The sequence below is a fragment of the Mobula birostris genome, chromosome X (genome assembly GCF_030028105.1).
Source record: "Mobula birostris isolate sMobBir1 chromosome X, sMobBir1.hap1, whole genome shotgun sequence".
In the NCBI taxonomy this organism is placed as follows: domain Eukaryota; kingdom Metazoa; phylum Chordata; class Chondrichthyes; order Myliobatiformes; family Myliobatidae; genus Mobula; species Mobula birostris.
The window spans coordinates 64,636,338-64,652,195 of record NC_092402.1 but is presented as its reverse complement, the minus strand read 5'-3'; the positions used below and the strand labels follow the sequence as shown (position 1 = coordinate 64,652,195).

The 15,858-nt window shown below is 43.7% G+C and overlaps 1 protein-coding gene across 1 annotated transcript; it reads right to left on the bottom strand.

Annotated features, from left to right (window-relative positions):
• Positions 1-4,080: 4,080 nt before the first annotated feature.
• On the bottom strand, positions 4,081-15,703 carry bcdin3d (BCDIN3 domain containing). The gene is made up of 2 exons (XM_072248705.1): positions 15,512-15,703; positions 4,081-7,335 (listed from the first exon to the last, which is right to left on the bottom strand). The coding sequence occupies exons 1-2, from the start codon at positions 15,701-15,703 to the stop codon at positions 6,784-6,786; spliced, it is 744 nt and encodes a 247-aa protein (XP_072104806.1). The 3' UTR covers positions 4,081-6,783.
• Between the last annotated feature and the right edge of the window lie 155 nt (positions 15,704-15,858).

The following is a 15,858-nucleotide window of genomic DNA, read 5'->3' as shown; positions in this document are numbered from 1 at the left end:
GTCAAAGGTTGATCAATAAATATTTTGCTGGTTTACCCAGGTACAGAGTCACACAAGCAATTTGTTTGCTCCACAACTCGTGAAATATAAATGCAAGAAAGATCATTTTAAAACAGAGGAATTGCTTGACCATCAGCCAGATTAGTTCAGTGAGCACACGTTGATGGATAACGTACTGATGGGACAAGAACAGCTCTGGATTACTTTAGATTTACAGAGAGCAGAGCAAGATAATCTATAGACTAGGGAGTTGAGATCATTTCAGCTCCATGACCTGATTATTTGCTTTACCATATAAAATTGTGTGTGCATTGAGTGCCAGCTACCCTAAGGGAAACTTCGGAAAGAACCAGCTACCAGATAGTTCGATTAGTATCCCACCCCTGTACCAAAGCCAGCTGACCAATTTGGTTCAAGACACCAAGAGGTACAAGTATATGGTTCACTAAAAATGTCAACACAGTTGGACTTGGTGGTAAAGCTGGCATTTGACATGCCTGCCTTCATTGGCTGAGACAATGAATTCCACAGATGCTGCCTGACTTGCTGAGCGCTTCCAGTATTTATATATGGAATTAATGCTTGGATTAATGTAGACAGGCAGAATGATCAGCATATACATGGTGGGTCAAAGGGCCTATTTCTATACTTAAAAGATGAAAGTTAAAAATGCCACATGTACATCGAAACATACAGTGAAATGTGTTGCTTGTGTCAACTACCAATGCAGTCCAAGGATTGTACTGGTGACAGCCCACAAGTGTCGACATGCTTCCAGTGCCACAACTTACCCACAGGTCTTTGGAATGCAGGAGAGAACCCACATAGTGACGGAAAGAACGCACACACTCCTTACAGAGGGCAGCAGGAATCGAACCCTAATCGCTGACGCTGTAAAGCATTGCGCTCTAATTGTGATGAAACAATTCTTCTTCCCCTGGCTCAAAGGGAAAACAATGATTTGGAGGCCTTCAGCAGATCTGAACTGATCCTCTAGGTGGCTCCACTGTTGGATCCAGTTCCCATTGGAATGGTTAGAGGCCAACCTCCACTTCCCATGCCCTCAACACTTTTGAGAGGTCAGATTGGTGGATCATTCCCCTCTTTACAATGGTGGTGTACTCAGAGGCAGTGGCTTCTAAAGGGCCAACCAAGGACGTTATTGTCTTTTTGAAATGTATGCTGGACATTAAGAACTTAAATTACTGCAGGTTGCTCATTGGCAGAGAAATTGAAGGAACTGGACTTGGTGCAGACAATGTTGCTGGAGAGGCGTCAGAGGCGGTGTGCAGTATAACAGTAACTGATTGTCTTAGTCGCTTTTCTTGTGATTGCAAGACCCTGTTGGACATTGATAATGTGGAATGCTGCAAGTCCAGTTACCTCAGTTGTAGCAAGGACTAGGCCTGAAGCTGAGGTACCACCTGTTTGCAGCTGTCCAGGAGGGGGCTTTGGAGTCTGTGCTGGAAGCGTCGGAGCTGCCCTCAGTGTTCATTGGCGGAGGACAAGGTGTGTTGTGTTCGGCTGCAGACTGCTGCAAAGTTCACGGACTCAGGGACTTGGACTGTGTTCTTTTTCTGTGTGGGACTGCATTTTACTGCTGTCTTGTTTGGGCTCTGTGCCTTGTGCTGTACAAACGTGGTGGGGGGTGGGGGGGTAGCTGTGTGGCCTCAGTTGTGGTGAGGACTAGGCCTTGGGCTGCAGTGTTGCCAGAGGTATCAAATGCTCCTAATATGTTAACCGTTTCATTTCCAGGAATTAACCAAATGAAGTTTTTCTGCACTGGCTCCAATACTTCTGGTAATAATGGAAGCGCTGAGTAATTAATTATGTCAGAGACATGGTGCAACATTGAACACAGGCCTGCAGTTTAGAGAAAAGTTCTTGCATAGAGTAAAAACAGGCTGGCTTGAGGCTTTCTGGAGACCATTCCACTTCCACACAACCTTAATCTCCAAGGTACTTAAGTGTTTTCACCTGAGCAGTGAAAACCAGCAGATTGCACCCAACTCCATATCCAGCATTAGATGCCTCCCCTGACCCTGGGCCAGCCTAAGTACACTGTAATATTACTTAATGAAATGTAAACCTTACTTGTCATATAACAGGCATAAGATTATAAGAGGCACAGAGTGGAGAGCCAGCGTCTTTTTCCCAGGGTGGCAATGGCTAACACCAGAGGACATCCTTTAATGTGAGTGGAGGAAAGTTTAGGACAGAAAAGGCTACAAAAAGTAGTGGATCCAGCCCATTCTATCACAGGTAAAAGCCTTCCCCAGCACTGAGCACATCTACAAGGAGAACTGTCACAGGAAAGCCACATCCATCATCGAGGACCCCCATCACCCAGGCCATACTCGCTTCTGCCAGCAGGAAGGAGGTACAGGAGCCCCTAGACCTACACCACCACGTTCAGACACAGTTATTACCCCTCAACCATCAGGTTCCTGAACCACTCACTCCAACACTGAACCGATTCCACAACCTCTGGACTCACTTTCATGGACTCTGCAGCTCATGTTCTCAATATTTATTATGTATTTAATATTTAAGTTTCTTTTTGTATTAGCACAATTTATCGTCCTTTGCACATTGGTTGTTTGCCTTCCTTTGTGTGTCATTTTTCATTGATTCTATTGTGTCTTTTTGTATCTGCTGTGAATGCCAACAAGAAAATGCATCGCAGGGTTGTATATGGCAACATATATGTACTTTGATAATAAATTTACTTTGAACTTTAAAGAAGATGCCACAGCAAGGTTTTGTTTTTAAAACACAGAGCAGTAAGTACTGTCAAGGGTGATGGTGGAGGCAGATACACAAGGGACACTCCATAGGCGCATGGATGAAAGAAAAATGGAGGGTTAGATTAATCTTGGAGTAGATTAAACCATCGGCACAACTTTGTGGGCTGAAAGGCCTGTACTATTCTATGGTACAGACCTGTGTGTACACCGCGCCATTTACTTTTCTCAGCTTCCCCTCTACAGAGAGCAAACCTGCGTCACTTTTCATGCAATCTCAAGAAGTCCCTAAAAGAGTTTTTAAGTCAATTAGGAAACTGGGAAAATTTACATTTAGCAAAGTCACAAACTCCAATTCTAACTCCATCCCCCTCTCGATGCCCTGATGATAAGAGAAATTCCCATGTTCTTTGAATACAGGTGAGATCCTCATGTCCTTCTGTGTCACCACCAGAACAACACACTTCCACATTCAGAATAAAAGCTAACCCCACCAAACCCCTTTCCATTGCCCACATTACCTCCAAATGTACCTACCCCAAGCCGCCTCCCAACGTCCAACCTGCACCATCTGTATCACAACTCACACCAGCCCCCACTGAGACACCATCATCTGAGTTCATCTATTTACATTAGCTCCTCAAAGCTCTCCAAATGAATAATTCCCACATTCAAATCCTTCCAACGGCCTCCCTACATCCAGCACCATGACCTTTAAATTTGCTCTTCAAATTCCTTGAGCTGGTGCCTTCTGGACACTACCTCACAACTGGCAGCTACATTAAAAGAGTTATACAGCAAGGAATCAGGCCCTTCAGCCCAACTTGCCTATGCCAATCCATTTGCCTACCTGAGCTGTTCCCATTTGTTTGTGCTTGCCCCATATCTCTCTAGACCTTTTCTCTCCAAGGACCTGTCTATACGTCTTTTAAATATTGTAATTGTACCTGCCTCTATGATCACCTCTGATAGTTCACTTCATTTCCCCTAACACCCTGAGTGAAAAACCTTGCTCCTCAGATCCCTTCCATCACACCTGAAAATTACGCCCTCCAGTTTTTGTCTCCCCGGGCCTAGGAAAAAGACTGACCGTCCGCTTTGTCTATGACCCTCAGTTTGATAAACCTCTGTAAGGTCACCCCTTCAGCCACCTTCACGCCAGCCTATCCAGTCTTTATATTTGCCCTCAGGGTCTTTTCCCCATTGACCCCCCTGTTGCCTAGGGTGAATAACCGTCAACCCTGCCAAACAGCGCAAATGCTTTGGTGCGGATACGGTGTGAGGTGCCCAATGATCAGCCACGACACAAATATCAAACAATATACCAAGTGCGAGTAAAGAATTATACTTTATAGCAAATTTTGGTGATGGGTAACAACTAAAAGAAAAAGCGCCACATAAGTAACTTATCAGTCTTGTGCACATAATATTTTAATACGTCGGAGCTCACGCCACCGACTCCATCCACAATGTCCTTCTGAGACTCCGGCCACCATCCAAATCCTCAAGTCCGGTATCCGCCGCCCTGGAACCGCTGTCCGTTCTCCGCACATCCGACCTCTCCGCACGCCTCCCGAAAAAGCCCGCGCTTCTCAACTCAGCACACATATACAAGATAACATAACATGACTTCCATTGGCTAGCAAATGAATACAATTTCCATTATCTCCCTGTATAACCCCAATATTGCAGTTACAGAGAATCCCTTGCTCAGCAGTTAACAGTACGAGAAGCCATTTTGGTAATAAGTGATTAACAGTTAACAGTCCATCTAGTATACTGAGAGCCCTACATAGTAATATCTTTGAAACTTTGCTGCATTCTTTCTAGATTAAACACAGTTGGAATTCCCACCCTAAAGCTCACAACCATATTCTGAACAGGCTTCTAATCACTTATTAAACTTTGAGACAGCTCATGGGAGGACTCCGACAAAGTGTGTTACAGGGGCTCAATCTAACTGTCAGTGCGATTAAATCCAGATTATTGCCTCTTTAGGGATGAAGGCTGGCCAAAGCACCCAGCGATTGCCTGTTCAATTATAAATACCAGAGCTGCATGAAGCAGCAGAAGGTAAACAGGTCCTGGTTTAACTATTAAGGGAAGATGGCAATTGGGACTGGATGACACTGCACTGGGCCAGACTTGTACCCAGATCCTGGATAACACCACAGCTGAAGCAGGAAGGAACACAATAGTATTCCATTCAGAATAAGGGAAGCAGATCAGTGTTTTCATGCAATCAGGAAAATTGGGGATACCACGCAATTCCAGTGGCTGAGGGGCTCGAAGCAAACGGAATGTCCTCTTAATTCCAAACCATGAAATAGAGGCTTCTCTTGAAAAGAAAACAAACAGAAGCTGATAAAACAGAAAAGATGTAACTCAAATAAATGTGAGGTGTTACACTTTGGGAGGGCAAACCAGGGTAGGTCTTACACAGGCACTGGGGAGTGCAGTAGAACAAAGGGATCTGGGAATACAGATCCATAATTCCTTGAAAGTGGTGTCACAGGTCATAAAGAAAGCTTGTGCATATTTGCCTTCATAAATCAATACAAGATGTTGGTGACGCCTAATTTGGAGTATTATGTGTAGTGCTGGTCACCTACCTACAGGAAAGAATTGATAAGACTGAAAGAGTACAGTGAAAATTTACAAGGACATTGCTGGGACTTGAGGGTTGTATAAGTTAAGAGTTTTATTCCATAGAGCGTAGAAGAATAAGGAGAGATTTGATAGAGGTATACAAAATTGTGAGTGGTTTAGATGGGGTAAATACAGGCAAGTTTTTTCCACTAAGGTTGAGTTAGATGAGAACTAAAGGTCATACACTCAGTGGCCACTTTATTAGGTACACCTGCTCATTAATGCAAATATCTAATCAGCCAATCAAGTGGCAGCAATTCATTGCATAAAAGCAAGCAGACATAGTCAAGAGGTTCAGCTGTTGTTCAGACCAAACATCAGAATTGGTAAGAAATGTGACCCAAGTAACTTTGACCATGGAATGATTGTTGGTGCCAGATGGGGTGGTTTGAGTATCTCAGAAACTGCTGATCTCCTGGTATTTTCATGCACAACAATCTCTAAAATTTACAGAGAATGGTGAGAAAAATAAAAACATCCAGTGAGTGGCAGTTCTGTGGGTGAAAACACCTTGTTAATGAGAGAGGTCAGAAGAGAATGGCCAGACTGGTTCAAGCTGACAGGAAGATGACAGTAACTCAAATAACCACACATTACAACAGTGGTGTGTAGAAGAGCATCTCTGAACACACGTCGAACCTTGAAGTGGATGGGCGACAGCAGCAGAAGACCACACCGGGTTCCACTCCTGTATCTAATAAAGTGGCCACTGACTGTAGGTTAAGTGTGAAAGGCGAAATATTTAAGGGAACCTGGGGGTGATCTTCTTCACTCAGAGGGTGGTGCAAATATGGAACGAGCTGCCAGCGGAAGTGGTGGATGCGGGTTAGACTCAATACTTAACAGAAGTTTGGATGAGGGAGGAGGTACGGACGGCTATGGTCCAGGTGCGGGCCGATGGGATTAGCAGTTCAGCATGGAATAGATGGGTGAAAGGGCCTTTTCCTGGGCTGTGACTCAAACCTGGCAGAATGTTGGCTTTTGGGAAGGTAAGGGGATAATGATGCAACAATGCAAATAATATTCACTGTCACTAATCAAATTTATAAAAAAGCTTGATGAAAAGAGGGAATTTTAAAAATATGGGAAAATCAGGTCAAAACACCTTTATAAGCTGGCCTGTCATACTGATAATACATAAGCTTATAAAGTTAGCCAAAGAAATTTTCATTGTTGGGCCAATGTAGAGACAAACTGAGTTTCCATCCACAGTGATCCACTCAAGACTAGAAACAGAGAGTGGTATAATCAATTGGATAACAGCGATAGTGGTCAGCTTCAATACGAAATTCATCCATAATTATATAAAACACAGACAGCGAGTTTAGTGTAAAAGAACACTTAATTTTAACATTTACAGTTTATGTTAGCTACACTAGATTTATTTGGCTCAGCCTTGGTTCAAGGAACGTTTCTTAAAAAGCAGTAAACTCCTGTTCCAATTAGTGTTCCCAAAACAGTGGACCAGCTCCATGTTGCAATTGGTAATCAGGAACTGCTGAATCTTCTCGGCCACGTCTCCTTTAATCGAGAGAGTTTTGAAGTGGTCAAATTTGCTGTCGCCCAGCCTACGCAGTCTGCGTGCTGCAGCTCGGTAGCACTTCCAGGGCTGCGGCTCAATCAGCAAGGTCTTGCAAAGTCCCGATACACAAAGGAGGAAATCCAACAGTCCTTTATCACCATGATGGAGATGGATCCACATTGTCACTGACATGCAAAAGCAAATATCAAAAGAATCACAGTGCCATTTGTCCAAGTAGGGCTTTAACACAGCCTCGCGGGAAGCAGGATCCATTATATCCAGAGTGATGTATAAAATAGATTCCGGATACGGATTGGATTCTGTGGCTCGCTGAATCAGGTCAGCATCAATGTCACAACCAAGTATGTTCAGGCTTTGTTTCAGCTCACAAAGATGCTTATACATAGCGACACTGAAGTCCTGAGGGAAGATATTTGAAGTCTTTTATTTGTAAAGTAGAGAAAGTATAGTCACAAGAAAAAACCCAAACATTTAATACAGAATGCTGAAAGAACCACAAACCTTGTTATATTGCAGGAACAAGATCTCATACTTATTATATCTCGAAGCGCATTTGACAACTTCACAGATGGATACATTTGGTTAGGCAACGAGAACTTGGTCAAAGGTAGATTGTAGAAGGAGAGAAGAGAAGAGAAATAATAAAGCGCAGGGCCAAGGAAGCTGAAAACTAAGGAAAATGTGGTACATATAATTCAGAAGTATGCAATTGGCTAGGGGGAGTGAAAAAACTCTACATGTTCACAGGGCTTATAGGGTAGAAATGTCTAAACCAGAGGGCATGCATTGAAGGTGAGAGGGGTGTGAGGGGTAAGTTTTTTTACTCAGAGAGTGGTGGACGCCTGGAATGTGCTGCCTGGTACGGTGGTAGAGGCAAATACATTAGAGGCTTTTAAAAGACGTTTAGATAGGCACATGAACATGAAGGAGATGGAGGGATATGGACATTATGTAGGTAGGAGGGATTCATTTTTGGGTTTTTTAAAAATGTACTTTTTAGTTGGTTCTGCACAACACTGTAAACCAAAGGGCCTGTTCCTGTGCAGTACAGTTCTATGTTCTGTTAAGAGAGGCAAAAGCAGCAGAACAGGCTGTTCAGGCAAGAGGGAAGACAGCAGATCTGTCAGAGGAGCTGCAGACCCCACGGAAAACAAACGCAACCAGTTCAGCCAACAAAGAGCTCAGGAAAGTTGAGAGATTAGTAGCTTGTTAAAATAAGTTTGGCAAGCTGATGGACAATGGGAAACTCAAAGGGGCAATGAAAGGAGACAGGTGACAAAAGGAGACAAAAAGTAGTGCAAGGAAAGGACTGGAAAGGGTTAGGACAAATTTGAATTAGTGGGGAAGAGCACTGATCAGATAGTCTCAGCCTTAGTGACAAAATGCCTGGGGATGGAAGTACAGCAGAGAGGGATTCTTTGGAGAGAAAATGAGGCAAACAGTGAAATCATTTTTGAATAGTAATGATAGTAATAAATTTGTCAGATAGAGTATCAGGCCTAACAGTGCTCAATCTATTTCAGGTTGAAGCTTATAGTGGGAAACCAGTGTTCAATGTCCTGAAGGGAGTGGGAATGTGGACCACAGCAATGAGAACAAGGGCTTTAATTCAGGGCAAGAGCATCAAAGGGTGCAAGTGAACAGGTCCCTAGCTGCTGTAAACTGATCACAAAAATCACAAGATCCAACACTGCAGTGAACAGCATTACTAGTATCAAAAACTACAAAAGCCTAACTGCTAAGTAAACATTCTTGGGTTTTCTAAAAAAAATCTGTGCATTTACTTAGGCAAATACATCAGCGACTTCTCAAGCTTATCAAGTACCAATAGGATACTATGAAAGTACATCCACGACCTCAACCCCACATAGCAGTTTGTCACAAAAACTGATCCAGGGAGAACACAGGTACCAGGTATTGGCTGGATTTTTACAAAAAAAAATACTACATTTAGGCAAAATCTTGGCTGAGCAGTGGATCAGCAATGCTCCCAGCCTGGCTCCAGATAAGCCAAATGGGAGCAAAAGCTTTGCCTTTGTGAGTATGAGAGTTACATTAAAAGGTTTAGGCAGTTCCCTACTAGGCACAGTTCAAAACTACCTTTAAAGCAGCCTCAGTAGAAAACAATGATTAAGGCAAGAACTGGAAGTTATAGTTGCTTAACTGGGAAGGATCAGAAGCACAACTCTTCACTAGTTTGTAATCTTGTAGATGCTGTCTAAGTTGCATGCCATCTTGGACAATGCTTCCCATCCACTACATAATGGACTGGTTGGGCACAGGAGTACATTCAGCCAGAGACTCATTCCACTGAGATGCAACACTGAGCATCATAGGAAGTAATTCCTGCCTGTGGCCATCAAACTTTACAACTCCTCCCTTGGAGGGTCAGACACCCTGAGCCAATAGGCTGGTCCTGGCCTTATTTCATAATTTACTGGCATAATTTACATATTACTATTTAACTATTCATGGTGCAACTGTAATAAAAACCAATTTCCCCTGGGATCAATAAAGTATGACTATGACTGAGTGACAGCTGAACACTCTTCAAAACAAATGCAGGCTTACTGGACCAAATGGACTCACAGTTGTGTAATAGTCAATGCCGTTGAAGGTACATGAAATATACTCAGTGGCCACTTTATTGGATCCACTTGTACACCTGCACGTTAACGCAAATCTCTAATCAGCCAATCACGTGGCAGCAACTCAATGCATAAAAGCAAGCAGACATGGTCAAGAGGTTCAGCTGTTGTTCAGACCAAACATCAGAATGGGGGAGAGAAGTGATCTAAGAGACTTTGACCGTGGAATGATTGCTGGAGCCAGATGGGGTGGTCTGAGTATCTCACAAACTCCTGATTTCCTGGGATTTTCACACACAGCAGTCTCTGGAGATTACAGGGAATGGTGCGAAAAACACAAACACATCCAGTGAACAGCATTTCTGTGGGCAAAAACTCATTGTTACTCAGAAAGGACAGAGGAGAATGGCCAGACTGCTTCAAGCTGACAGGAAGACGATAGTAACACAAATAACAGAAAAGCTTCTCCTTGATGTGGATGGGCTACAGCAGCACATATTCCCATACCTAATAAAGTGGCCACTGATTGTATGCAGCACCTACTGAATAATGGGTAAATGGATCAAAATAATCAAATCAAAATAATTCTGCAGATGCTGGAAATCCAAGCAACGCACACAAAATGCTGGAGGAACTCAGCAGCCCAGGCAGCATCTACGGAAAAGAGTACAGTTGACGTTTTGGGCCAAGGCCCTTCGGCAGGACGAGAGAACAGAAGGTGAGGAGTAGATTTAAAACGTGGGGGAGGGGAGAGAGAAACACAAGGTGACAGGTGAAACCTGAGGGGGGAGGGATGAAGTAAAGAGCTGGGAAAGTGACTGTTGAAAGAGATACAGGACTGGAGAAGGGGGAATTGGATAGGGGAGGACAAAAGGCCATGGTAGAAAGAAAAGTGGGGAGGAGCACCAGAGGGAAGCGATGGGCGGGCAAGGAGATAAGGTGAAAGAGGGAAAAGGTGATGAGGAATAGTGAAGGAGGAGGGGGTTATTAATAATTCACCTGATTTCCAACTCTAAATACACTATCGCAAGAGCATAGCTTAGAATTCTACAAACAGAATTCATTCGAGCTGAGCACCTAATGCCATTAGACCATAGACCGATTGGCAAAATACCCCAAAGCAGGGTGTCTTTGACAATCAACAAGAAAACAGACATCATATTTGCACTTAAATCTTGGGCAAATCCGAAGTCTATTTTCTACACTAAACACAATACTGCGGCCAGGATTTCATGAAAGCTGACAAGAAAGGAGGGAAGGAGTGAAAACTCTTGCAAACAATTAATCTTTCACTTGGCTGAACTGCATCTCTAAAATTAAGCTGCAATTTAGATGAGGTTCTCAAAAAAGCAGGCCAAACCAGCAACCACTGATGACAAGCAATCTGCTGCAGGAAATCAGCAGGTCGAGCAGCATCTGTGGGTGAAAAGGAATTGTCGATATTTTGGGGCCCAAAATATCCTCAGTTCCCTCACCCTCCGCAGTTACTGCCTCACCTGATGAGTTCTACAAATACCTTGTGTGTTGCTCCAAATCTAGCACCTGCACCCGCTTGCGTCTCTATTGCAATTATTAGGCTAGCATAATTAGACAGGGTTATTGTATAAATGAACCTGGCAGCAATACTTTAAAGAGGTCAGTGAGAAACAAGGAAAATAATTCGTTGACTGCCTGCAATATCTGGAAGAGAAATAATTTTATGAAGGGCAGAGCCAGGGTTGACTTTCAACAGTGGTCCAGTTGCAGATTTTCCAACTATGTTGCCCCATTGCCGATCTCTGCAGATTATATACATTATGGAGTGAATTTTTCAGCCTTTATTTCATATTGCTATACCCAAAGAATATACAAAGGTAGGAGCAGGAGTGAGTGAAAAATGAGTTACTGGAGGAACTCAACAGGTCAGGCTGCATTTTGCTCTACACTGCAGCTTTGGTGTCTTGCATTCGACACCTTGGGTGCTTTCCCATTCATTTAGAACATAGAACAGCACAGCAGAGGAACAGAACTGGGAGAGGAAACAGAGTGATGGTCCACCAAGCAACTTCACTCTGTGGCCCCCTAGATCTCCTGTTTGCCAGCCATTTAGCTGGATCCACTTATTGCTTGCTAAGTCTTCCTCCTCTCCGCCCCCACCCCACCTCTTTATTCTGGCTAATTCCCATGTATCTTTCCAGTCCAGATGAAAGGTCACAACTGAAATCTTAACTGTCAATTTCCCCCCTCCTGACAGTCTGAGTTCCTCCAGCTTTAAGAGAGTACCTCTCCCCTAATGGTTCTCACCCTCATTTCCTTTACATCCAATTCCAGCCCTTCGTTTTTCTGCTCATCTCCCTCCAGCAGCAGCCTGCAACCTTCACACCCTTCCTCCACGTTGCTCTATTTAGTTTTCCCTTTTTCCTCATTTCTCTCTCTGTCTCCCTGTTTCACCCCTGCTTCACTGTCATCTTTCACTTCTCTTCATGGAGCAGAAGATACAATAGCCCGAAAGTATGTACCGCCAGGTTCAAGGATAGCTTCTACCCCACAATTAGAAGACTACTGAATGGCTCCCTAATACAATAAGATGGAATCTTGACCTCACCATCTACCCCATTATCCTTGTGGGTAGGTTTGCTAGAACTGTTGTGGAAGGTTTAAGATAATTTGGCAGGAGGATAGGAAACTGAATAATAGGGCTGAGGATGGGGTAATTGGTATATAAGCAGAGGCAGTGTGGAATGAGACTATCAGGAAAGTCAGGCATGATAGAGCAAAATTGCAGTCAGTGGGATGAGCTGCAGTGCAACAGGGGGACAAAATTGAAAAGGGTGATGAATACAGCACTGGAGGTGTTATATTTGAATGCATGCAGTACATAGAATACAAAAGATAATCTTATAACGCAGTTAGAAATTGGCAGGTATAACGTCGTCGGCATCACTGAGTCATAGCTGAAAGATTTTAGTTGGGAGCTTAATATCCAAGAATACACATTGTATCAAAAGGACAGGCAAGTAGACAGAGGGGATGGGGTGATTCTGTTGGTAAGAAATAACATCAAACCCTAAGAAAGAGGTGACATGGATCAGAAGATGTAGAATTGTTGTGGGTAGAGTGAAGGAACTGCAAGGGTGAAAAGACCTTGATGGGAGTTATTTATAGGCCTCCGAACAGTAGCCAGGGTGTAGTCTGCAAATTACAGCGAGAGACAGAAAATGTATGCTAAAATGGCAAATGTTATGATAGTCATGGGGGATTTCAACATGCAGGTAGATTGGGAAAATCAGGTCGGTGCTGATTTTGGATCCCAAGAGGGAGAGAATTTGTAGAATACCTACGAGATGGCTTTTTAGAACAGCTTGTGGTTGAGCCCACTAGGGGATCAGCTATTCTAGATTGAGTTTTGTGTAATGAACCAGCTTTAATTAGGGAGCTTGAGATAAAGGAACCCTTAGGAGCAAGTGATCATAATATGATAGAATTCACCCTGCAATTTGGGAGGAAGAAGCTAATGTCAAATGTTTCAGTATTACAGAAGCATGAGAGATGAACTGGCCTAAGTTGATTGGAAGAGAACACTAGCAGGGATGATGGCAGAGTAATGGCTGGAGTTTCTAGCAGCAATTCAGAAGGGGGAGGATACTTACATCCCAAAGAAGAATTATTCTAAAGGCAGGATGACACAACCATAGCTGACAAGGGAAGTCAAAGCCAACATAAAAGCAAAAGAAATGGCATATAATAGAGCCAAAATTAGTGGGAAGTTAGAGGATTGGGAAGCTTTTAACAACCAACAGAAAACAACTAAAATAGCCATAAGGAGGGGAAATCTAACTATCTATGGAATTTGTTGCCACGGGCAGCAGGTGGAGGCCAAGTCATTGGGTGTATTTAAGGCAGAGATTGATAGGTATCTGAGTAGCCAGGGCATCAAAGGTTATAGTGAGAAGGCGAGGGAGTGGGACTAAATGGGAGAATGGATCAGCTCATGATAAAATGGCGGAGCAGACTCAATGGGCCGAATAGCCGACTTCTGCTCCTTTGTCTTATGGTCTTATGGAAATAAGTCACCTGGACCAGATGGACTAAACCCCAGGGTTCTCAAAAAGGTAGCTAAAGAGATTGTGGAAACACTAGTAATGATCTTTCAAGAATCACTAGATTGTTCTGGAGGACTGGAAAATTGCAAATGTCACTCCACTTTTCAAGAAGGGAGAGAGGAAGGAAACTATTGGGCCAATTAGTCTGACCTCAATGGTTGGGAGGATATTGCCCTTGATTGTTACGGCTGTGGTTTCGGGGTAATTGGAGGCATATTGTAAAATAGGCCACAGTTTCCTTACAGGAAATTCTTGCTTGACATCTGTTGGAATTCTTTAAGGAAATAACAAGCAGGACAGACAAAGGAGAATCAGTGGACTTTGTGTACTTAGATTTTCAGAAGGCTTTTGACAAGATGCCGCTGCTTAACAAGCTAAGAGCCCATGATATTTAAGAAAGATACTAGCATGGATAGAGCATTGGCTGATAGACAGAAGGCAAAGGGTGGGAATAAAGGGAGCCTTTTCTGGTTAGCTGCCAGTGACTAGTGGTGTTCCACAGGGGTCTGTGTTGGGACCACTTCTCCTTACATTGTATGTCAATGATTTGGATGACGGAATTGATGGCTTTGAGGCCAAGTTTGCTGACGATATGGAGGGGCAGGTTGTGCCGAGGAAGCAGGGAGGCTGCAGAAGAACTTAGACAGATTAGGAGAATGGACAAAGAAGTGACAGATGGAATACAGTGTCTGAAAGTGTATAGTCATGCACTTTGGTAGAAGGAATAAAAGCATAAACTATTTTCTAAATGGGGAGAAAATTTAAAAATCTTAAGTGCAAAGAGACTTAGGAGTCCTCATGCAGGATTTCCTAAAGGTTAACTTGCAGGTTGAGTCAGTGCTGAGGAAGACAAATGCGATGTTGGCATTCATTTTGCAAGGATGAGAATATAAAAACAGGGATGCAATGCTAAGGATTTATAAGGCACTGGTGGGGCCTCACTTGGAGTACTGTGAGCAGTTTTGGGCATCTTAGCTAAGAAAAGATGTGCTGACATGGGACAGGGTTTAAAGAAAGTTCACGAAAATGGTTCTGGGTATGAAAGGTTTATCATATGAGGAGTGTTTGATGGCTCTGAGCTTGTACTTGCTTGGATTTAGAAGAATGAGGGGAATCTCACTGAAATCTACCAAATATTGAAAGGCCTAGATAGAGTGGATGTGAAGAGGATGTGTCCTAGAGAGGGGGAACCTAGGACCAGAGGGCACAAACTCAGAATAGAGTGACGTCCATTTAAAACAGAGATGAGAAGGAATTTCTTTGGCCAGAGGATGGAGCATCTGTGAAATTCGTTGCCACAGGTGGCTGTAGAGGCCAGGTCATTGGGTATATTTAAGGTGGAGGTTGGTAGATTCTTGATTAGTTAGGGCATGAAAGGTTATGGGGAGAGGCAGGAGAATGGGGTTTTGAGGGAAATGGATCAGCCATGATCAAAATGGCAGAGCACCTAGCTCCTCACTGTTTGCCTGCATCTCACTTTCTCTGTAGCTGGTGCACTTTATTCTGCATTCTGTTATTGTTTTACCTTGTTCTACCTCAATGCTCTATGACATGATTTGATCCATATAAACAGTGTTTAAGACAAGTTTTTCACTACACCTCGGTACATGTGATAATAATAATAAACCAATGGTCTCGGGTTCCCACCTCACTATGCTGACCATCTTCTCTCTTCACTCTCAGTCCTGATCCAGGATTTTGACCGAAACATCAATATCTCTTCCTCCCAACACACATTTGCCGCTTGGCCCATTTGAGGTTCTCCAGCAAATTACTGCTTGCTCCAGTATTCTGTGCCTTGCTACAAGTCCAAAATTGTTGGGAATGCACTGGATAACGGTTAGAACTTAAAACCCAGACAGCCCGCAGTCAATGATTCATCCCCGCGCCCTGGTCTGAACCTACCCCGCTGTTGCAGCCCACGTCCAGAGCCAGTAAAGCCGCTCTGCCTCCTCTTGCCGGGAGCTCTGCCGCCAAATCCGCTGCCGGGATCAATCGCAGTCTCTCGCTTGGAGGATTGAAGCGATAATAGTTAGAAAAGTTACCGTACGGTGCTGCTCCATTCTCCGGCTTCACCTCTCCGATGGAGGCCGCCATGATGAGTCCAACCCAGAAACACGTTCAGCAGACTGCCAAGACCTTGAAGGAAGGTTCCTACCTCTGTTTCTTCTTGTAAAGTTTAATGGCAGTTGGCAGGCCGACATTAGGTGCATTACTGCCACCTACTGAGGTGGACTGTGGAGCAAAGAGAT

Coding starts and splice junctions, on each gene's coding strand:
- bcdin3d (XM_072248705.1), bottom strand. CDS start 15,703: ATGGCGGCCTCCATCGGAGAGGTGAAGCCGGAGAATGGAGCAGCACCG. Junction 7,336..15,511: donor ACGTGGGCTGCAACAGCGGG/GTAGGTTCAGAC, acceptor ATCTTCCCTCAG/GACTTCAGTGTCGCTATGTA.